Source organism: Artemia franciscana, chromosome 12 (assembly GCF_032884065.1).
Source record: "Artemia franciscana chromosome 12, ASM3288406v1, whole genome shotgun sequence".
In the NCBI taxonomy this organism is placed as follows: Eukaryota; Metazoa; Arthropoda; class Branchiopoda; order Anostraca; family Artemiidae; genus Artemia; species Artemia franciscana.
This window is the reverse complement of record NC_088874.1, coordinates 11,692,495-11,716,187: the sequence shown is the minus strand read 5'-3', so window position 1 is coordinate 11,716,187 and position 23,693 is coordinate 11,692,495. Positions and strand designations below refer to the sequence as shown.

Below are 23,693 nucleotides of genomic sequence, written 5' to 3'. Positions count from 1 at the left end.
GAAAAAGTAATGGACTGAAAGACGAAATAAAATAAAGGACAAATTGAATGCTCAAAGAAAATATCGTAAACAGTATCAGGGGTTATGCCTTAAGTTGTCCACTGTTTGAATTTTTCATATAACAAGGGCTTTATTAACAATTTCTCCTATCACATTTGCGGGATTTTCCAAAAAAATCATAAGTCATGTTTACCTATAAATCAATGTAAATGGTGCTAAGATCAATCAGACTAATTGGCACATTCACATGTATTTTTTTAATAGCATTGTAGAAAAGGTTTAGATAATAAGACATTAGAAATCTTTTTTCCAAGAAATATCAGGACCTCAAGTTTTTGAGATGTAGTTGGGGCTTGAGCAAAAATTTTATAGCATGGATTTGTTCTTCCTCCATTCAAATCTAATGACTCCAACATGATGTATTATAAGCTGAAAATTGGAGCTATTATACTTAATGCTGATATTTTGATTGGGGTATCTACCATTCTTCTCTTTGAAGAAATTGCATTCTGACTTCTGAGAACTCTCACCACATTTTCTTTGGTTGTAATTCCGTTGATCATTGACCAAGATTCTAAAAGACTGAACATTTTTAGCCATCAACTGAAATTCCGTATATTATTTGGTCAACTGTTCCCTATCTTCTCGTTTGGAAGTAACTCTGCATAGTTCAGTGATAAAAATCCTAAAGAAACGTTGTTATTACTAGCATCATAGTTTTCATGTAGATATTACTTAAACCCTAATAGGGACCCTAAGAATGTGTGCAAGAAGGTGAGAGAAAAAAAAGAGGTGAAATCGACAACACGCTCAGAGTCTTTCTTATTCATGTTGAAATATTTTATTAAAGAAGACATTAGATCTTATTCTATCTTTTTTATTTTCATAAAATATATGAAAATTAGTTTTTCTTTTTAGCGCAATCAGAGGCGATGCTATGGCATTGCTTATAGCAAAGGCCATACGGCTCTAATGTTTCATTATTTTTTTCCCAAAGGCATTTCATATGGAAGGGGTCATCGCATAAACTTCAGAAGGGACTCATTTGGTTTGAATCAGAAGTTCTGGTGGCCTTTTCAAGAGTCAAAAGAGATCGGAGGGCTACTAGCCACCCCCAACGCCCTTTTCTCCCCAAATGCATCGTATAAAAATTTTGAGATATCCATCTTGTTAAAAATTGTTAAAAGATCATTCAACAAAAACTCCTGGGTCGACACAAACCTCAGGGCCTGGGGGTGTGTTTTTTTAAGTTATCCTGGGGGCATATATGGTTCTTATAGAACGTTGCTCGTATAAACCTCAGAGAGGGCTCATTTCGTGGAAATTGAAAGTTCCAATTCACTTTTTAAGAGTCAAATGAGATCAGAGGGCGACTAGCCCTCCCACGCTCTTCTTTCCCAAATACATCGGATAAGAATTTTGAGATAGCCATTTTTTAAAGTTGTTTGAAGATCCTATAACAAAAACTTCAGGGTCTGCACAACCCATATGGCCTGGGGGCAGGCGTTGTAAGTTATATCCTGGGAGCATATATGGTTGTTATAAAAGGAATGCTCCAATAAACTTAAGAGGGCTCATTGATTGGAAATTGAAATTTCTATTTCACTTTTTAAGAGTCAAAAGAGATCATCTGACAACTAGCCCCTCCCCCTTTCCCAAGCCCTTTTTCCCCAAACCCATCCGACAAAAATTTTGAGATAACTATTTTGTTAAAAATAGTCGAAACATCAGATAATAATACTCAGGGTCGGCACAACTCCCCAGGGTCCGGGAGTGAGCTTTATAAGTTATTCTCTGGGGGCATATATGGTTCTTAAAGAAGGGATGCTCGTATAAACATTATAGAGGGCTCATTTGATTGGAAATTCAAAGCTCTAGTTCACTTTTAAAGAGTCAAAAGAGACCAAAGAACAACAACCCTACCCCCACCACGTCCTTTTTTAAACCCATGTGGTCAAAATTTTGAGTCAGCCATTTTGTTAAAAATAGCTCGAAAATGCAATAATGAAAACTCCGGAGTCGACACGAACCCCTAGAGCACTGGATCAACAGTTATAAGCTATCTTCCTAGGCCATATAAGGTTTTTATATAGGGGGGGGGGGGGTCGTAGGGACTTCAGAGGTGACTCATTGAAAGTTCTAGTTACATTTTTATGAGTCAAAAGGGATCAGAAGGTATCTAACCCCTCCCCAAACATACCCTCTTTTCCGCAAATGTATCGGAACAAAATTTTGACATTGCCAGTTTATTCAAAAGAGGCCAACGATCAGATAAAAAAATATTCAGGGTCAACATAACCTCCCCCCTCTCTAGATCCTGGGGAAGAGTTGTAATTTATACCGTGGGGGGCATATAAAGTCTTATGGAATACGTGGTCGTATACACCTCGGGGGAACTCAAATGATTAGGAATAGAAAGTTCTAATTCCCTTTTTAAGAGTCAAAAGTGATCTGGTTTCCGATAACCCCTCCTCGCTTCCTCCACCAGCCCTCTTTTCCCCAAAAGGATCCAATTGAATTTCATTATAGCCATTTTGCTAAAAATTTACCAAAGATCATCAAATACTACAGGAATAACACAGCCCACCAGAACCTTCGGGTAATTGTTGTACATTGAATTAACTTCGGAGATGACATATTGTCATCTTCTTATTCTTATATGCCCCAGGGCATATAAAGTGTTTACAGAAAAGGTCGTATTAACTTCGAAGGGAACTCAAATGATTAGAAATTGCAGTTTAAATAGGAAGCTCTAGATCAATTTTTAAAAGTGAAGAGTAATCAGACTGTATGCAACCCCCCCCCCCCCACTTCTTTTTTTCTAAATGCTTTGTATTAAAATTTTCAGTTAGCTAATTGCTATGCTCACGGGTTTGATAGTCCGAAATACAAGAGCTGAATGAACATTATTCATATTTGTTTATTTTATTGCATTTTAGTGGTTTTTTAGTGTCGACTGAAGTCCCATAGTTTTGGGTACTTCGGACAAACAATAATGTCATAAATATTAGCCATGGAACTATAAGAATCAGGATACGAGGTTTGTCAAAAATGTAATTATTTCTAATATTGAATGTGCTTTGACCTGGTTTTTCGGTTATTTTAAAGTGTTTGGAGGTTATATGCTATTGTATATACCCTTAGCTCTTTTAAAACATTTCTCTTGTGACCTCTTGACAACCATCCTGCACACAGTGTGCTTTCATTTTATTTTACACCCATTCAACATTTTCAATTTCAACATAGTATTCTTTGCCTCTTTGGAGACTCAGGATCAAACATGCCCCATTTTTCCAACAAACAACCCTTTATATAAACAATTGACGAATTATATAGCTTAAAACACTTACCCCAGGGGGTCTGGGGGTTACCTCATCCCTGGAGATATAGTTATTAGACTTTTCGACTATTTTGAACGAGATATTCCAAAAGTTTGATCAAATGTCTTTGGAGGAAGGGCTGCTAAAAAGAGAATGTTAGGGAGATCGATTGCCCTCCGACCACTTTTTAACATCCTCCTCAACATTACAATCAAATAAGCCTTTTCCAAATATAGGCAACACTAGTGCATTCTTTACGACAAACAGCCAACTCGTTTTGTGCATCTTATTTAAAGGTCTTCAATTTTTCCTTATTTTTGATTAAGTTTAAACTTAATATCCTCTTCTATTAATGTGATATTGCATATACACATTTTTGATAACAGGATGCATATAGTATCTTTAAATTTGGTTTAACATACTCCACATCATTCCCCAAAGTTTCACCTTAACACCCTTACCCTTTTCGAACACACCTAGAATATAGATCTCTTTATATATCTCTTTAAGATAAATCCTGCATGTAAAAGAGGGCAAATTGCAAAATCTGTAAACCTTGTCCTGGAGAAAATGGGGAGGAGAGCGATTGCATCTGCGGAGGAACAGTTACTGGAGTGTTACTGTTTTGAACAAAAAAGGTTTTCCAAACTTTTTATTAGTGATGGGAGAAGGGAGCATCTAAAAGGGGCAAGGCGGCTTGCTGCCCTCCAAAAACTTTTCGACGTCCCCTAAAATTTTCAACTTAATACCCTCAGACATTCCTTATATATTGATGGTACGTCCTTCTGAAAACCAGCACGTACACAGTGTGTTTTAATGTGTTCGGTGTCGTTTTTCAAAGTTGTGGGGGGCTATGTCATCCCCATATTATTAGTCGTTGAAGCTTATGACTACCTTGAACAAAATTTCTATTACTAAATAATATGGAATATTTTTGAAAGAAAGGCAGCTAAAAAGGTCCTTAGAGAGGGCTGGTGGCCCTCCAACCACTTTTCAACAACCTCTTCAACATGTCCTTTAAGTTTCAACTTAATACCCTCAGCCGTTTTTAAAATACCCTCTTATTTGATAAACTGAATGGTAGTGCCTTTTGATTTAGCATAACAAACCCCTCAACATCCTCCATAATTTAAGCTTAATACCCTTAGCCTTTTCGGATACACCCAGAATCAAATATTCCTCCTTCTCCTAATGATAAATTCTGCGCGTTAACAATGGGCAAATTCAATAATTTAAATCCTTTCCCGGGGATTTGGGAGGGGGGCATTGCATCTCTGGAAGTATAGCTATTAGACCTTCTGACCAGTATGAGCAAACCGACGATCCCAAAATTTTGATCAGTGTTGAGGAGAGGGGGCACTTAAAATTGCCAAAGGGTGGGGCTGGGTAGTTGTCCTCTAATCTCATAAGAAAATTCACACTTAATTGAAATGGTAGGAAAACAATTTATATTTGAGTGGCCTAGTAAAAAAGGTTTGAATTGTTCTTGGACTAAAGAAATTAGCATATCTTCAGTTTCCTGATTCCACATTTCCAAATCCTTTTATAAGTTTTCTCTGGAATTCTTTTCATATTGGTTATCTTTATGAACTTTTCGAAAAAGTTAACTAAAGTTTAACTTTAATGCTTGCCCACGTAAAGGTTTAAGGAAGGTTAACGAAGCAACTTTTCGAGCTTTGCGGATAACTTTCCAAACTTTACGAACGCCATCTGAGCCATCTTTAAAGCTTTTTCTTATCCCGTTTCATTTTAATCATTTAAAAACAGCAACTTTAAAAGAAATATTGGTTGATTCCGGGGTGGGTGGGAAGTATCTGTTTCAATCATTTGTAAGTTGAACGTTTGTATCCTCTTGTAATTTAGATTTTAGTATTTCTTGTAAGGGAAATCATTAGATGGCTAATTTAAATGGTTGTAAATAGACAACTGTGGTGTCACTAAAGCCAACTGTTATTTAGAAAATGACTTTAAAACTTAGTTGGATGTTAGTATATAAGTACTCCTGCTCTAAATAAACACCACACTATTGTAAAATGATTTATTAATTCATTCCTTGATGTCCATTAATTCAAGAATGGCTAATAAGTTGTCAGAATGTTAGTATTTTTTTCTACAGTTGGAGTAGGTCCAACTGCAAACTAGAAGCAAGAATAGGAAGCTTACCATTATAATAGCTTTTCTAAAATTCGTATTGGGTTCCTTATGTTAGCTTCATAGTTTTATCCTGAAGGGTGAGTTGGGAATGTATGCAGGATTTTTTTTTTACAAAGTTACCTGTACAGAAGTTGAATGGATGGGTGTATTGCTCAGAAATAGGTTTTACCTTATTTTACCCTTTCCCATATGAAAATTTTTAAGACAATGACCCTAAAAATCAGTTTAGTTATTTCAGACAGTTATTTCACTTGGTGAATCTTGCAATCTCTTGTATACTAGGCCCTATTGAAAGGAGAAGGATTTATTGATTTAACTCATAATATGCCAAAAAAATATTACTATCTCCCTAAAAAAGCAAAGTCTTTCCACAGCAGAGGTAGAGAAAACAAGATCCTTAAATCAAAAAGAATACTTGGCCACTGATATAACTAATATAATCACACTAAACAATAAATATTAAAAACAAATATTTATTTACTTTGCCTCCAGGAACATCATATCAACATAACCCAACAGTAAATATATTAATCAGTCACACCTCATATTCTACAAAAAGCAGTTACTGAACGATTTTTCTAAATACATGGGGGTCTCCAATAATTTTAATATCACTAGTTAAACTATTCTATTTCTAATATATTCTCTGATGCCAACCTGCCTTTTTACTAGCTTAGGTAAGCTTATTACCACCTATCATTATTGTTCTATTTCTGTACTATTTACCCATTTTATTTTATCTTTTTTCTTCTTTGGAAGTTTGAGTTGTTTATTAAGCAGTTCAAGTCTTCTATGGTTAAACAAAATTTCATGATATAACATTTTATGCTATCCCAAATGAAGCAGCATAACCAATTGTTCTGATAGGCTCATCAACTATCATTGTCTGACTGATAATGTGTCTTCACACAGTAAAAAAATATGAGTTTCACAAAGACTTAAAGTGTAAATAATGGTCCTAAAATGGGGTCAAAAAACAAAATAACAAATGAATCACAAAAGTTGAAATACCCATTATATTCTATCCTAGTTGCTTAATTAATGACCATCATCGCAGTGATATATCTAAGGATAAGAAATGTGATATCTTTTATGTGGGTAGGGATGCATCAGTTTATTTTGTGGTGGACAGTGGGTCATTCCATGTCAAGTCCACCAGGTCATGACAGCCACCTCTTTAGATTTTGATGAAACTTGGCACAATTGTTGCATTTGCAATCCTATTGATAAATACCAAATTTTATTTCTCTATCTCTTATAGTTTTTTTTCTACAAATTTTTTTATTTTCTTAATTTAATGCAATTTTAGGCCTTGGATTTTGCATCTTGCAATGTAACTTGTTGCTTAAAAAAATATTATCTTGAAAACTATTTTAGATATCACCATGAAACTTTGCATAATATTTGATCAAAATATTTAAAATCAAGAAAAAATACATTCACTAACCTTTCTCAACTCCAAAAAATAATAAAAATACTATAATCAGAATATATTTTTTATTTGTAAACCATTGCTGGGATTTACTAAAATTGCAATATCTCAGGTCTCAGACCTGGTAAAGTGTTCATTTTTTTTTGTATACTCCTAGATACATAGGCTAACATATGAACAAAAAAGATTTATGGCTTTTTCACACGTTTAGTTAATATTCCAAAAAGTAGAATATTATTAAGAAATTATAAATTTGTGGTTTACTTACTTGTAATAAATGTGAAATAAAATAAAAACTGAAGTCTAAGAATCAATATCTTTTACAGCAATTATTAGTTCTGCTTGCTATATTTTTTCCACTTCATCCAACACTCTTCTGTTTTTCTGATACACTTTTTTTTGAAGTAGTCCATTCTGCCAGTGCTACTTGATTACAGTGCTTGATCAACTATACTGACTGATAATGTGCTCCAAAGGTATTATGCACAAGTCTTCTCTTTGAGGCCAGTAAAAGCTGGCAGCAGGCCATGGAGGGTGAAGAAAAAGAATTTCAGCATTTTCTTCTTCATGAAACACAATTTTAACAAGTCCAAAGTACCACTTTCCATTGTAGTTTGCAGCCACATAATGGTTTAAAGATGGTTGAATGCAGACCCAATCCATAGCAGAATAAAAAAACATTAGAGTAGGATTAGGACTATCAGTAGTCCTCCTTATTTCAATTTGATTTGTATTTAGTGGTTTGAAATAATTGAAAAATTTTAAAACCATCATTTAAAAATTGTGACACTAACTCCAATCTAAAAGCTTCAGCATTTTTTTGTCAATAAAGTGAAAGTTTATTTTTTCTATGTTGACTTTACAGAAATCATAAACTGCAGTTGCTGTCTTGATTTGATTTTCATCTGAAAGTTGATGGCTGGCGAATTCTCTTTATAGTTCCCCTCAAGCCATCACATATTGATTTCCTGTGGCTTGTTGCAAAGAATGAATGTTTGCCTTTCATTCTAAAGTCTTCATGATGGTTTGTTAGGTTTTTGAAACTATTTCTATTTTTGTATTGACCAGCACAGCCGTCAGTGAAATAATGAACTGGATTAAAATTGGTTTATTGTGTGAAATGAAATTGGTTTATTTTGGGATGATTTTCTTTCAGTTACTTCGAAATTTCTTTTTGTACGTAATTCACAAAACAAGTGTCATGTTGTATATCATCACTTATGAAACAATGGTTGGAAATTAAAACTTTATCATCCTTTTCAAACAGTTTGTGGTAACAAACTGTAGTAAGGAGTGACCCTGCTCAATAGTAACCAAAACTCTAAAAAATGGAATTTTGATACCAATAGCTACATCAAAAGAATCACATTTTAATGCTGATTTTAAATATATTCAAGTTGAGTCCAACTGGATGAATTGTGTTCTAGTAGTAACTTTGGTTCTGTGATAACTCTCTCTCTCTCTGCTTCTGGGCATGCTAATTGCTTGATTAGGACAGCTAAGACACCAATGCTAGGCTTGATATATATATATATATATATATATATATATATATATATATATATATATATATATATATATATATATATATATATATATATATATATATATATATATATATATAAGTTTATGTATGAATGAAGTACACATATGTTCGTTTGTTTCCTGTGACCATACATTAAAACAGCTAAAGAAAAAAAGATTGAAACGTTGGACTTTGGTACAACTATATTGAAACCATGTAAATGGTTACAAACAAACATATATTGAAAAATGTCATAGAAAAGAAGTGTCCTAAGGTGTGAAAATTCCATGAAAGAGAAAGAAGTCCTTGCAAGATGCAAGCAAGGCCATATCCAGAGGGTAGGTCTGCCTCCCCTCCTGAAATGTTTGTTTGACACATAAAAACGTAAAAATTGAAGATAAAAATTTTTTTGATACGTTTTTTGAAGTTTTTGTATATATTGATTATATAATCATGTGCTGGCAATGGCTGTCGTCTGTACCGAGTTGTCTCACCGACCATCAATTTCTTGCAGCCAAAATAGGGCTTTGCCTAAAAGCTACTAAAACCAACCAGTCCATTTGAGTGACCTTATCCTTGGTTTAGCAAAATGCTGCTGTCTGACATCTGGATAACATCATTGGTTCTGTGATAACTCTCCACCTCTGTTTCAATGATAACTTTGGAACTCATTTTGAATGGTGTAAGAATAATTTTCACCGAATTCCATTATTACAATTGCTGTATTCAAAGTCGGATCTTCTTTCAGTTTTTTGAATGTATTAGACTGTGATTTTGTAATATATGAATATGGGATTAGGTTTTCTACCAATTTGCTCAGTAAAGAAATAAAGCTTTCAATGCTGATTGATTGGTTAACCATTTCTGTCCTGTGAGTATTAACCCATTGGCTTATAATTATTTCTTCTTCTGAATCATAATCTTCACTCAATTTTGCAGTTAAATATTCAATCAGGGCATCATCAGACAGACAGTTGTCACAATGGCATAGCATACACTCACTGTTTCCAACATTACAAACCAACATCTTGATCAAATCTTTGTAACTTTCTTCAATTTTTACAACATCTAGTAACAATTTCACATTCTGGTGCATGCTCCATACACATACTGTATGGGTACCTGCTGACCCAGCAAGGACACCACTTTGGTCTTATACTGCAAAATTTTGGGAATCCTATTTTCAAGTTGGGGCATTCCCATTTAAAACAAGAGTAAAGCTCTCTCAAATTACTGAGAATAAGTCTTTTTTGCATATAAATATTTTTTTAATGCTCACTTTATCTTTTGCTCTGGGTAAAACTCTTGAATTCTCATCACTTTAGTAAAAGTCTGTCACAAGTTTAACTGTGTTTTTGGAGTGTGTTACTTTTTTTATGGTCAGGGATAGCTAGGATACCTTTTTCTCATTTAAGTTTTCTTGCTTGTTCTACCATATATTCGGTCACCTGAAATTCTGTAGCAACTTTTTTCAGGCACCAAAGTCAGAATCTTGACTTTTTGGGATCTCCCAACAGACATAAGTTTTTCTTTTAAAAGGCCCACAAGCTTATCAAAATCTTCTGATTTTTTGATAAAATTTATTTTTTCTTCTGACATTTCAATGTCATAATCTAGAGCTTTGGAGATTTTTTCTTTACTTCTTTTGTTACTTTTTCATTATTTTTTTTGTAATGCAATCCCTTACTATGTGATGACAAATTATCAAGTTTAATTAGAGCTAAACCCAAATCATCTAAGGCTGCATTTTTTTGTGAAAGGGAGACATTTCTAGATTCAAATGAATCCAATTCAATCATTAGTTCATCATCAGATTCATTTTAAGTGATTTTAGTTTTTTCTTCACAGAAGTTTTGACATGACTGACATTCAACATTATTTATGAGTAACAAAATTACAGACCAACTTGTCTTTTTGTCTTGGTTAATTAAAAATATTTTTTTTCACACAATTGTTTTGAAAAACTTAAAGATACACTTCTTAGTCACTTTTTTATTGGCTTGTTGTGTTTTTTAATGAATCTATGCATACTGTTTGATATTTTTCAAACACATTGAGAAAGTAGTAGCTATGATGGGAACAAACATTTTTAAATTGAATTAAATTGATTCCAGACATTAAATTGATTCCTACAAGCTTGAGGATTTGTCATTTTGGTGTCCGCTTACCCCATCTTAAAACTTTAATTTACTTTCAAACCAAATGTTTCAAGTTGCATATTCTTTTAGTTGGTCTGTAATTTTGTTACTCATAAATAATGTTGAATGTCAGTCAAATATTTGAAAAAGCCATGTATCTTTTTTGTTTATCTGTTAGCCTATGCATCTAGGAGTATGTAAAAAAATATGAACATTACCAGGTCTGAGACCTGAGATATTTTATATTTAGGGAATTTTTATATTTAGAAGGATCTTGTTCTTCGGAGCTCTTATTTTAAATCCCGACTAGATCTGGTGACATTGGGGGGAGTTGTAGGGGGAAACCAGAAATCTTGGAAAATGTGAAAATTGAGGTATCTTTATCTTACGAATGGATGTTTGGATCTTAATGAAACTTGATATATAAAAAGATCCCATGTCTCATGTTCTATTTTCAATTATAATGGGATCCAGGGACATAGGGGGCTGGAGGGGGAAAACAGAAATCTAGGATAACGCTTAGAGTGGAGAGATCGGGATGAAACTTGATGAGAAGAATAAGCACAAGTTCTAGTTATTGACGTATAATATTGATATATATTGACATAACTGAATATTGACATAACTGAACGGATCCAGTCTCTTTGGGGGAGTTTGGGGGGATGTGTTAATTCGGGAAAAATAGAAAAATTGAGGTATTTTCAACTTAAGAACTGGTGACCTGATATTAATGAAATTATAGAGGGAACTCATGTCTCAGAGCTCTTATTTTGAATCCCGACTAGATTTAGGGACACTGGAGGGAATTGAAGAGGGAAACCGAAATCTTGGAAAACGCTTAGATTGGAGAAATCGGGATGAAACGTAATGGATAGAAAAGCAAATGTTATAGATATATTACTAACATAACCGGACTGAATCCGATTTCTTTGGGGGAGCTGGGGGGGGGGGTCTAGCGCTTTGGCGAGTTTGGTGCTTCTGGACGGGCTAGGACAATCAAAATTGGTAGGCATGTCAGGGACCCGTACAAATTGTCTTGATAAAGTTGTTTCTCCCAATTCGACCATCAGGGGGGGGTGAAGGGAGGGGTAAAATTTAGAAAAAATTAGGTATTTTAACTTACCAGTGGGTGATCGGATCTTAATGAATTTTGATATTTAAGAGATTGTTGTGTTGTCTCATAGCTCTTATTTTAAATCCTGACCGGCATTAAGCTTCTGATTTTGCTTTTAAACCAATCTATTGATTCTTAGAATTTTGATTCTATTGATTCTAGAGCTCATACCATATGAGCTCTTGGCTCTTCTTGCCTCGTCACATGTGTCATATGAGCTCTTAGCTCTTGTTTTTTCAGTAAAGTTAGAATTATGTTCTGCCCTTGAGAAGGTATGGGGTTTGCCAAAGACTTATATTTCCTTTCAAGACCTTTCAACTACACTGTGCAAAATGGCCATCTAAAATTTTTATCGGATGTGTTTTGGTAAAGAGTGTGTTAGGGAGGTGGAGGGGTTAGTGGCCCTCTAATCACCTTCGACTATTAAAAGGGCACTGATTCATTCAATTGCTTATCGAATCAGCTGTTTTCTAAGTTTTTATGACAACAAATAGCCATCTAAAAATTTCTATCAGATGTATTTCGGAAAAATAGGAGGTTTGGGGGGGTATCCATCCTACAATCACTGAGTCTTAAAAAGGGCACTAGAACTTCGGATTACGAATCCAATGAGCCCCCTCCGAAGTTTATAAGATCACCTTTTCTATATATACGTTATGTCCCCAAGGGCATAACTTACAACTTTTGCCTTAAGGATTGTGGTGTGGGGGTGGTGGCCATCTTCAAAGACATAATTTCTGAACGTTTAAATTAAGTTGAGCAAAATGTATATCGCAAAATGTTTCTTGGATGCGTCTGGGGAAATGTTGGGCGTGGGAGGGGGTTAGTTGCCCTTCAATCATTTTCGACTATCAAAGGGGCACTGACCCTTTCAGTTTCCAATCGAATGAGCTGTTTTCAAAGTTTGTATGACAGCAAATGGCCATCTTAAATTTTCATCAGATGCATTTCGGGAAAGTACGAGGAGTGGGGAGGGGTATCCGCTCTCTGGTCACTCTGAATCTAAAAAGAGTAATAAAATTTCTGATTAAGAATCCAATATTCCCCTGTCAAAGGGCTATATGATCACCATTTCTATATATATATATATATATATATATATACCCCAGGGCATAACCTACAACCCTTGCCCTGAGTGCTCTGGGGGTTTGTCATCCCCAAAGACATAATTTCCAGACCTTCCAGTTACGTTGAACAAAATGGCTAACTCAAAATTTTGACTGGATATGTTTGGGGAAATGGTGGGCTTGGGAGAGGGGTTAGTTGCCCTCCAAGTGTTTTCGACTATTAAAAAGGGCACTGGCTCTCTCAATTTCCAATCAAATGAGCTGTTTTTTAAGTCCTTTGGACAACGAATGACCATCTCAAAATTCTCAAAACAACCATCAGATGCATTTCAGAAAAATACGAGATTTTTTTTTTGGGGGGGGGGGGGAATCCACCCAACTGATCACTTTTAATTAAAAAAAAGGGTACTAGAACTCTTGATTACCAATCCAATTAACCAATCCTTGATTACCAAAAGTTTATACGATCACCCTTTCTATGTTTAAGTTATATCTCCCCCTGGGCATAGCTTACGAACCCTTCTCCTGAGGGCTCTTGGGGGGGGTCATCCTCAAAGACATAATGTTGGAGTTTTCAACTACGTTGAACAAAATGGCTATCTCAAAATTTTGATTGAATGTGCTTGAGGAAATGGTGGATGTGTTGGGGGTTGGTTGTCCTCCAATCACTTTCAACCACTAAAAAGAGCACTAGCCATTTCAATTTCCAGTCGAGTGAGTTCTTTTGAAGTTTCTACGACAACAAATGACCATCTCAAAATTTCTATCAGATGCATTTCGGGAAAATACTAGTTATGGGGGTCTGATCCACTGTCTGGTACTATGAATCTGAAATAGGGCAGTAGAACATATTATTTCCAATCAAATGAGCCCATTCCAGAGTTTTACATCCTTTCTATATATACCTTATTTTTCCCCAGGGCATAACTTATATCTCCTGCCCTGAGGGCTTTGGGGGGGGGGGCTTCATCCTCGAAAACATGATTTCCAGACCTTTTAATTACCTTAAACAAAATTGCTATCTTAAAATTTTGATTAGATCTGTTTGGGAAAATGGTGGGCGTAGAAGGGGGTTAGTTGCCCTCCAATCTCTTTTGACTATTAAAAGGGCACTCTCCGTTTCAATTTTCAATCGAGTGAGCTCTTTTCGAAGTTTCTACGACAACAAATGGCCATCTCAAAATTTTCATCAGACGCATTTCGGGAAAATGCAAGGTTTGGGGGAGGCATCCATCCTCCAATCACTCTGAATCTGAAAAAGGGTGCTAAAACTTCTGACTAGCAATAAAACTTCGAATTCTGCTAATCCGTCCACAGGGATCAGCTAAGGGGCTGGTCATGAAAAGACAAAACTTTGAATCTAAGTCTTGGGTTGCTTTCTTTGGACTGTTGCCTTAACTAACGTTTTGTTGAGATCCACCAACCTCATTTGGCAGATCCCCTGGTGTCTAGAATCAAATGTTGTTAAGAATTTAGAGTGAATAAGCCCAAAACCATGAGTCCAGTCCACCTGAAAGGCTTCCTCCTCCTTATCATCAATAAGGTTGTATTGTGCAAGCTTCTATCAACTAATAGTCTTGCAAGACTCTTTGGCTTCTGAGAGCACGCTTGATTGTTATAAAAGACTCTCTGATCGAAGCTCTATCCCCGTAATGTAGGATGTCCAACCTCCTTCAATAAGATTAATAAATGTATTCACACCTCAAATCTGGTTAAGTTGTAACACTCTGCACCAGAGCGGTAATAAAAATGGTTTGCCGAGTCTCCCTTACTCGCGATCAATATCAAGGCCTTAGTTATTCAAATAAAGTACGATGTTAAAAGGAAGGGAAGAACTGTTCGTTTGAAAATTTTAGTGACTGGTGCAGGACCGTAAGCACAAGAAATGTATCAAGATTTATGATAATTTTCGCTATCTGTGAAATAGTAACCAACCAATAGTGTTAATAGTAGACAAGACATCTATTAAGCGCGCCTACTACCTTTATTTCGATTAAAAAGATGATTATTAGTCAAGCCCAATGGGATTTTTACCACAAATGCAATTAAGATGATTCTTGTGATACCAATGATTTTACTTCTTTATTTAGTTTAAGCGATTTTCGAGAATTTTTACTAGAATCCCTGCAAAACATACCCCCTGAATATGATAAGAGTGACGCTACTGTTATAACGTTGCAATTTTAACCTTCTCCTTCATTTTACTCTTCTCCTTCAATTTTAACCGCTTTTTTGCCTTGAGAAAGATTAATGTTTTCTTATATACTGTAAATATTTGTGGACTCTTTAAAAATTATAAGGTTTTATACATTCACAATTCTTAATTCAGAAAATCAGAAAAAATGAGGTATTTGTAACTTACGTGCTGGTGATCAGATCTTCATGAAATTTTATATTTAGAAGGATCTTGTGCTTCAGAGCTCTTATTTTAAATCCTGACGGGATCTGGTGGCATTGGGGGTTGGGGGGTTGGGAGGGGAAACCGGAAATCTTGGAAAATGTGAAAATTGAGGTATCTTTATCTTACGAATGGATGATCGGATCTTAATGAAACTTGATATATAAAAATATCCTATGTCTCATATGTTCTATTTTCAATTAGAATGGGATCCAGGGACATAGGGGGCTGGAGGGGGAAACCAGAAATCTAGGAAAACGCTTAGAGTAGAGAGATCGGGATGAAACTTGATGAGAAGAAAAAGCACAAGTTCTAGTTATGTATATTGACATAACTGAACGGATTCAGTCTCTTTGGGGGAGTTTGGGGGAAATTTTAATATATAAAAAAAATAGAAAAATTGAGGTATTTTCAACTTAAGAACTGTTGACCTGATATTAATGAAATTTTATATTTAGAGGGAACTCGTGTCTCAGAGCTCTTATTTGGAACCCCGACCAGATTTGGTGACACTGGAGGGAATTGGAGAGGAAAGCCGAAATCATGGAAAACGCTTAGATTGGAGAGATCGGGATGAAACGTAATGGATAGAATAAGCAAATGTTGTAGATATATTACTAACATAACCGGACTGAATCTGCTCTCTTTTGGGGAGTTGGGGGGGGGGGTCCAGTGCTTTGGCGAGTTTGGTGCTTCTGGACGTGCTAGTCTCAAATTTGGTAGGCGTGGTCAAATTTGGTAGTTGCTCAAAATTGGTAGGCGTGTCAGGGACCCGTACAAATTGTCTTGATAAAGTTGTTTCTCCCGATTCGACCATCTTTGGAGGGGGGGGGGCTGAAGGGAGAGGTAAAATTTAGAAAAAATGAGGTATTTTTAACTTACCAGTGGGTGATCGGATCTTAATGAATTTTGATATTTAAGAGGTTGTCGTGTCTCAGAGCTCTTCTTTTAAATCCCGACCGGCATTAAGCCTCTGATTTTACTTTTAAATCAATCTATTGATTCTTAAAATTTTGTTAAAGCTCATACCATATGAGCTCTTGGCTCTTCCGACCTCGTCACAAGTGCCATATGAGCTCTTAGCTTTTGTTTCAAAACAAGTGTTTAATATTAAAAATACAGGTATATTTGAATCGTGAAATATACATATATTTCTGGGAAGGGGCTAGGTTGGAAGGCTACCCTCATTCCATATGTACCTGAATTCCAAGTGAAATGTATGAATGTTGTCTGAATCAAGGTGACAGAAAAAATTTTACATTTTATCCGGTATTTTGAAACTCCTTTCTCTCTAGGAGATTTGTCTAGCTCAACAGAGGTTTAGATCCATATTGGATCCAACAGATGTTGTGCCATATGAGCTCTTAATTTTTGTTTCAAAACAAGTGTTTAATATTAAAAATAGAGGTATATTTGAATTGTGAAATATCCATATATTTCTGGGAAGGGGCTAGGTTGGAAGGCTACCCTCATTCCATATGTACCTGAATTTCAAGTGAAATGTATGAATGTTGTCTGAATCAAGGTTACAGAAAAAAATTATACATTTTATCCGGTATTTTGAAACTTTCTCTCTAGGAGATTGGTCTAGCTCAACAGATGTTTGGATCAGAGTGATTCCCTGGTTTTCAAACCCAATCGCTCTGAACCTGCCATCAGTTTATAGTGTTATAGTCTCAATCTCCACCTTCTCCTAAATTTAGACCCCTTTGTCCAAAAGGAAATCTAGGGACTTCTGATATCTTACATCTAAATAAAAAATCATATGTAAAATAGTGCTTGTAATTTTTCAACCTCAGACTTTTTTCGAATCTGAACTATAGTGCTTTGTGTAAGATGTGTTTTTGTGAGAAACGAACTCTGGTCTAGTTTAAGTCTCGACACTCTTTATTATAGGTTCCTCCTCCAGACAAACTTGGTAAAGAGCTTGGCATCTCAGTCAATCTCTGCAGAAAAGGAAAAATTCCTGTGTCAGAATTTTGTAATAAGGACTTGAGTGATATAGTAAACGAGGAAAAGGAATTCGAATATTTTACAAAAATTAGAGATGCTCAGGAAATTACAAGATTCAGTTTCCTGCGCTATGAGTTTATTCTGACTACTGCCACAAAAGTCCAGGCACTCAGCTTTGACAGTGAGGTAAGAATGGGGAATGAACAGCGATCGACTTATGTTCGGCGGGTTGTCTTCCCTGATGAAGAAACAAATCCCTATTGTCACTTTACTGTTCGAAGAGATCACCTTGTCGACGATGCATTAAAAATTGTTAGTAAAGACAGTTTACTATCAATATACGAAAGACCTTACTCAAATGCCTTTACCTATAATTTGGTTTCACAAAAATTCTGATTATCTATCTAAGGTTTACAATAGAAATGGATAATTTCAGATTTTTAAGTCATAGACAGACAGCTTATGCTTAGACACTCTTAAAGTGTACGTGCAGCTCCTAACTTTAAAGTAAGAGTACTGACAAACCTGTGGGTTATTTGGGTCGTGCCCTCCCTGCAGGTATATCTTTGGACCTGTTGATCATTCTAAGGGAAATGGCCAATTGAAACCTTTGATTTTGTGCAGTAGAGGGTTGCTGTGTCCCAGTAACAAAAAGGGCACTGTAGGAGGGCTTCTGCTATTTTAGTACTTTTGGCTGTTAAAACATTAAGAGTATCTTCAATTTCTGGTCGAAGCAACATCTCCGATGTTACTTCAACCACCCCTTCTAGCTGAAGTAACGGGAAAATTACTCACGAGATCCAATATGCTACTAATTGAAAATCTTGAAATAGTTAATCGGTTTAGTACTATTGGAAATGGGGTGGCATATTTATCGCTAAATATGTATGTAGTCAATGCAAAATCAATGGTTATTACTAATTATACAAAAATTACTAACGATTATACATAATCATTTAGTTGAGTTGAAAATATTACAGGGAAGTTCAGTGAATCTTTATTGGGGGAGGGAAAACTTCAAACCTAAAAAGGTATATTTTTATCACCGGAATATGCAGTTTTTCGGGAAAGATGCTTTGGATTAATAGGGAGTAGAAATGACTTACTCTTTAATCTTCATTATTTTTTCTGGGATATTTTGAATTGAACGTACGATAAGGATGCTTGTAAGGAGTCTGCTATTTACTAATAATAATGATAATAATAATTTATTTATAACCCACAAAGTACATTAAACTGTGGAGTAAACACACAAAAAAAAGAAGAAAAAAACAAGGCAAAAAAAATAACAACATAAATAACATAGCAGCATAACAACATACAACATAAGTAAATTACCTCAATTCAAAAAATGGTCAAAGAGGGTCAAAAACACCAATCATTTGCCGAGTTTTAAGACATATCATTAGACAAATGTTTCAGTCGCGAGGGCGCTTTTATTGTAAAAATATTAAAGTCCATGTTGCATATTAATTAGTATGTTTACAGACTGTCATTACTTAACTAAGGCTTTTTCAAATAATCAAACTTTTGTTAATTCAGATGTCTTCAACTATCTAGGGTATGGTAGTGTTAAGATAGAAAAAATTGGGTATGGCAAGTGTTGTAAAATTGCCGTAAAAAAAATGTGGCAAGATAAGATGTTTATTTAAAAAAAAATACTCTCACAAGCCCCAAAGGGCCAAACGTGGTGATTGATATTGGATACAATATGGTTCTTGTCAGGAAATATAGGGTAAAATTGATGTTTTAGAGTTGTCTTAAAAGTCTTCTATAGCTGCCCTTGTTTTTATGGCACTTGGTATTAACCATGACTTATAGCAATCGCCAATTCTGTCGGTCTGTCTGTTTGTCGGTCCCGGTTTTACTACTTTAGGCACTTCCAGGTAAGCTAGGACGATGTAATTTGGCAAGCGTATTAGGGACCGGACCAGATTAAATTAGAAATAGTCGCTTTCCCGATTTGACTATCTGGGGGGAGTGGGGGCCGGTTAACTCGCAAAAAATAGAAAAAATGAAGTATTTTTAACTTATGAGTGGGTGATTGGATCTTAATGAAATTTGATGTTGGAATGATATTTCGTCTCAGAGCTCTTATTTTAAATCCCGACCGGATCTGATGACATTGGGGGGAGTTGGAGGGGGGAAACCCCTCCAACCCATCCACTCTCTTTACTACTAGTACTATGAAGAACTCACCGCAGCACCAAGCCACTGGAGTCCAACACAGCTACGCACGCTCCTCTATCCCAATTTATTCAGAGCCTCCCTCTTTACACCCTCCCAGGAAGTTTCTATTCCCTTTAAATCTTTCTTATAACATCCTCCCACCTCAACTGCGGACAACCTGCTTTCTGTTTAGCCCTAGACAGTTGGCTGAAAAGGACAATTTTTGGTAATCTGTCATCCTTTATCCGCAGATTGTGCCCTAGCTATATCTACCTTTCTCTCATTACAGCCCTACAAAGCGGTATTTACCTACGACACCACCTACTGTTTGTAATACGGTCTGTCAGAGGGTTTCATTAGTTTATTTATAATGATTTATTTACGTTTTAAGCATGACTTTTTTTCACTACTTCTGCTCCCCTTTGGTTTAAATTAGTTCTGTACTTATTTTAAAAAACTTCTTTTGTTGAAACATCTTCTGTTTGTTAAGTTAAAAAATTTAATTTCTGTAAGTTTTGTTGATATTTTTTTTATTGATGAATAAAAGCAAAAAGATTTTGGGTTGCTTTTCATATTCTGGACAAAATTTTGCTAGGAATTCTAAAAATAGCTATATTATAGAACTACAAATGGTTGGGTACGGGTACTAGTATTTTAAAAAATGTGAACAATTTTGGGAATTTTTGGGGGGTGAAGCTGTTCCGTCGTATCTACTGTTACAACCTTTGATATAGACGAATAATGATCAAACACTTCGTTGTAGGAATTTTTGTGTGTTATATTTTGATTTAATAGCTTGTTAGTTTGCATTTATGCATTTTGAGCTAGTATATTAACTAATATAGTTCCAATTTGTTGTAAAAAAAAAGGAGATGAAGAATCCCTGACAAGATTTGTTTCCAGTTGCGATTCCCTTGGTTCTGAAACTTTTATTGAGGTGTCTTCACGACCTGAAATTTTAATGAGATCAAAAAAGAGATCACACTAAGAATATAACACACTAATAACACACACTTTCTAACTAAGAATCAATACAACCATTTTTTTTTCAAACATTCTTTGTCGCTGATGAACTTCCTTCGTTCAACAAATCAAAATTTAGTATCTACTTGTCCTTTCCATCCAATATTCCCTCACAGTTTCAGCTAGGTTGCTTAAGGCGTTAATCTATACCATTAACCGTATATGAACTATTGAAGACGTCTCATTCTGATATCCTGGATGGAGATAGTGTCATTTGATTTAGCTCAACATCACCTTCAATATTTACAGAAAGTTTCAAATATCTTAGCCGTTCCTGCTGTATTGCAGATGAACCATTTTTACACCCTGGATGCATACAGTTCACATATTTAGTTCAATATCCCCATCGGCATTCCCTCAAGACAGAGTTTTTTTATTTAGTTTAACATTTCTCTCAACTTTCCTTGAAAGTTCCCACTTAATACTCTTAATTGTTCCCGAGTTATTGCATATATGCCATATTGACATTCATAATGCACTTAATGTCTCCTGAATTAGTTCAATATACCTCTCGATATTCACTCGAAATTTTTTACTTAATACTGTTAGTTGTTCCTGAAATATTATAATAATATTATATGCGCCCTTTTTTACCTTTATGTTCACAGTTGCTTTTGACTTTGTTGTACAATGTTTATTATTCCCTATAAGTTTCTACTGTGGTCCATGGAACTTCCTGAGATACTGTCAATATGTCTTTTTGGCAACCTTGATGCACATAGTGCGTTTTGATTTTGATCAGTACCATCTGTACAATTATCTGAAAGTCGCCTTAATACCCTAAGAAGTTGCTGAGATGTTTTTTATATGCCCTTTTATCAACCTGAATACAGGTAGTATCTTATCGTTGAATTCAATTTGCTCTCTGATCATTCCTTGAAAGTTAAACTTGATATCAAAAGCTGTTCGTAACATGTTGCGGATACTGTCTTATGACAATTTGTTCGGGATCTATCTCAACATGCACCGAAGGTTTCAGCTTTATACTTTAAGCAATTGTTGTTATATTATAGGTTCATCATTTTGACGAAATGGATGCACTTAGTGTCTTTCGATTTAGTTTCGAATCCTCCCCCAGCATCCTCTGGAAGCGTCTAATAAATACTCTTAGCCGCTTTTGATATTTTGCAGACGCGCCTTTTCGACTACTTAGGTGTATATAGTATACTTTGATTTTGTTCGACACCCTCCTCACCAATGATTGAAGGTTTCAACTTAATACCCTTAGAAATTACTAAAATATTGGAGATGTGCTCTTTTGACTACCTGGATGCACATATATTCTTATGATTCAGTTCGATTTTCTTCTCAACCTTCTCCTTAAAGTTTAAACTTAAAACCCCTAGCTGCTCAGTTATTGTATACTAGCCATTTTGACAATCACGATATTAGTCTACTTCTAGTCTACTTTCATGTTTAATTCCTTGAATTTAAAAGAAAGGGAATAGTTGTGGGAAAAGTGGAAGTCATGGCCAATTGTAGAAAAAAGCCAAGACAGATTGTCCAGGTTAATTTTACCCCTTTGATGGCCGTTGTTACTGTCTCCCATTAATGCTCTGTGCAAACGTGTCCCTTCACAATGCCGAACTGAAGTCGTACCGGTTGGAGGTTCTCGCTGGGGAACAATTGCAGGTTGACTACAAGTTGACTTGTACTTCTTCAAGGCCATGGTCACACAACAGTTGCATGCGCAATCAGTTAGCAATTCTAGTCTCAAAACAGTTGCCCTGAGGCCGCTGGGCCTTAGTCGCTCCTGAGCCGTTCTTGATAGTGCAAATGCGTCTTTCATATATCATATATATATATATATATATATATATATATATATATATATATATATATATATATATATATATATATGTATAATATATTAGTTCTTCATCACTTTTTCGATGGTTTTATCTCCGTGGGGCTCTTAGAAAATGTAAATTTTTTAAATCACACCTTATCTACCCATGAAAGTTTTTGCCCAGAAAATTTCTTTTCCGCCAAAAACTAATCCATGCTACCCCCACCCCTCCTTAGGTAGTGCTCATTTTCACATTTAGTATTTATCTTGTATTGACTAATTCAGTTTTAAGGAACACATTTGTATCTGCTTTTCCTATATCACAAAATGTTCCAGGAAAGTCTAAAAAGATTTGTTAATAGCAAGCATAATTACATGTGAAGAAAAAAGGTCTTGACCAGACATCACAGCCATCTTGAGGTTTTCGTTCTTGTAATGTATTTAGCCAGTCTTCAAAATTTATCTTTTTATAAATTTTTTAGTTCGGAAAAACATATTGTCTATTGTCTGCAAATGATTGACTTTTCTTTTCTTTTCTAGATAATGAAGTAGCTGGGCAGTAAATTTCGGAAAGTACTCTCTGTATAAGCCTGTTCTCTGTTGCATTCGTCTTTTTGTGTATAGACGCTTATTTTTACATAAAAAGACAGTGCAGCAGAACTGGTTTCTTATAATTTTAAAGTTTAAATAAAAAAAAAAACACGGGTTCTAAACCTCAAGTTAAATAGAATCTCAGTAAAATTCGCGTATATTTTTTTTTGCTCCCCTTTTTATATTTTACTAAAAAAATAGAATCCTCAAAAAATTTTATTTTATATCCTTCACCTAAGGAATTTACTGCTCATTGAAGCTGTGCAATTATGTGGCCTCTGCTCCTGACAAAGAACCTCTTCCTGACTCAACATACAACAACATTTTTTTATTTTATATTTTAATATAAATTTAATCAATAAAATATTGTTTCTTTATATTCTTGCAAACTGCTTGTTGTTCTGAGAGCTAGGGATAGTTCATAGGGACGGAGTACAAGATAGAGAAAATTAAAATAAATACATAACTATGTTTATCAAAACAATTTATGAAGAGCACTTACTATACACGAACAACTATTGTATACTTTCAACTTTAAGCATCCCCTTTTAAGAAGGGGATGCCATGAAGGAAAAGTGATATTGTGGTTATGTTTCAAAAACAGTTTCGACAGACCTATTTTGGGCCCACCATTTTATATTTGCGGATTAATGCTAAACTTAAAAAATGTAGCTAGGACTTTTTTATATATAGAGTGAAACTGATAAAAGTAGGAAAGGGGATCTTGCTTGTCCAAAAACCCCAATGCCAAGGTTTACTGTATCTATATGCTTACTAATGGCGAAGTAATAATAATCATAAAATGATTCATTCTTTCGAATATATTGACCATCGGGTAAAGAATAATTTCAATTGAAAATATATTGCGTATTCATTGAAGAGGCAATGCTACTAGTTGTTTTGGGGAGTTAAATGAGGGTTGCCCAGCTCATATTAATGGCTTTTAACTTCGACTTATGCCCGCTCTGGTCTCTAAAATTGTATCTTTTCTTTCGCGAAAATGCATCGTTTTCAACCATT

General features: G+C 35.1%; 2 protein-coding genes across 2 annotated transcripts in view; both read left to right on the top strand.

Moving 5' to 3' along the window:
* Positions 1-23,693, top strand: part of LOC136033689 (glutathione peroxidase 7-like) — a 53,243-nt gene that overhangs the window by 11,450 nt on the left and 18,100 nt on the right. The gene's annotated exons all lie outside the window — the stretch shown is intronic.
* Positions 761-23,052, top strand: LOC136033436 (ubiquitin-protein ligase E3A-like). The gene is made up of 4 exons (XM_065714184.1): positions 761-774; positions 4,969-5,149; positions 17,045-17,413; positions 22,623-23,052. Exons 1-4 carry the CDS (start codon positions 761-763, stop codon positions 22,632-22,634), a joined length of 576 nt encoding a protein of 191 aa, XP_065570256.1. The 3' UTR covers positions 22,635-23,052.

What these genes read in the sequence shown, in the direction of transcription:
- LOC136033436 (XM_065714184.1), top strand. An exon ending in AGTATCTGTTTCAATCATTT is followed by an intron (nt 5,150 to 17,044) that starts GTAAGTTGAACG and finishes TCTTTATTATAG; the next exon opens with GTTCCTCCTCCAGACAAACT.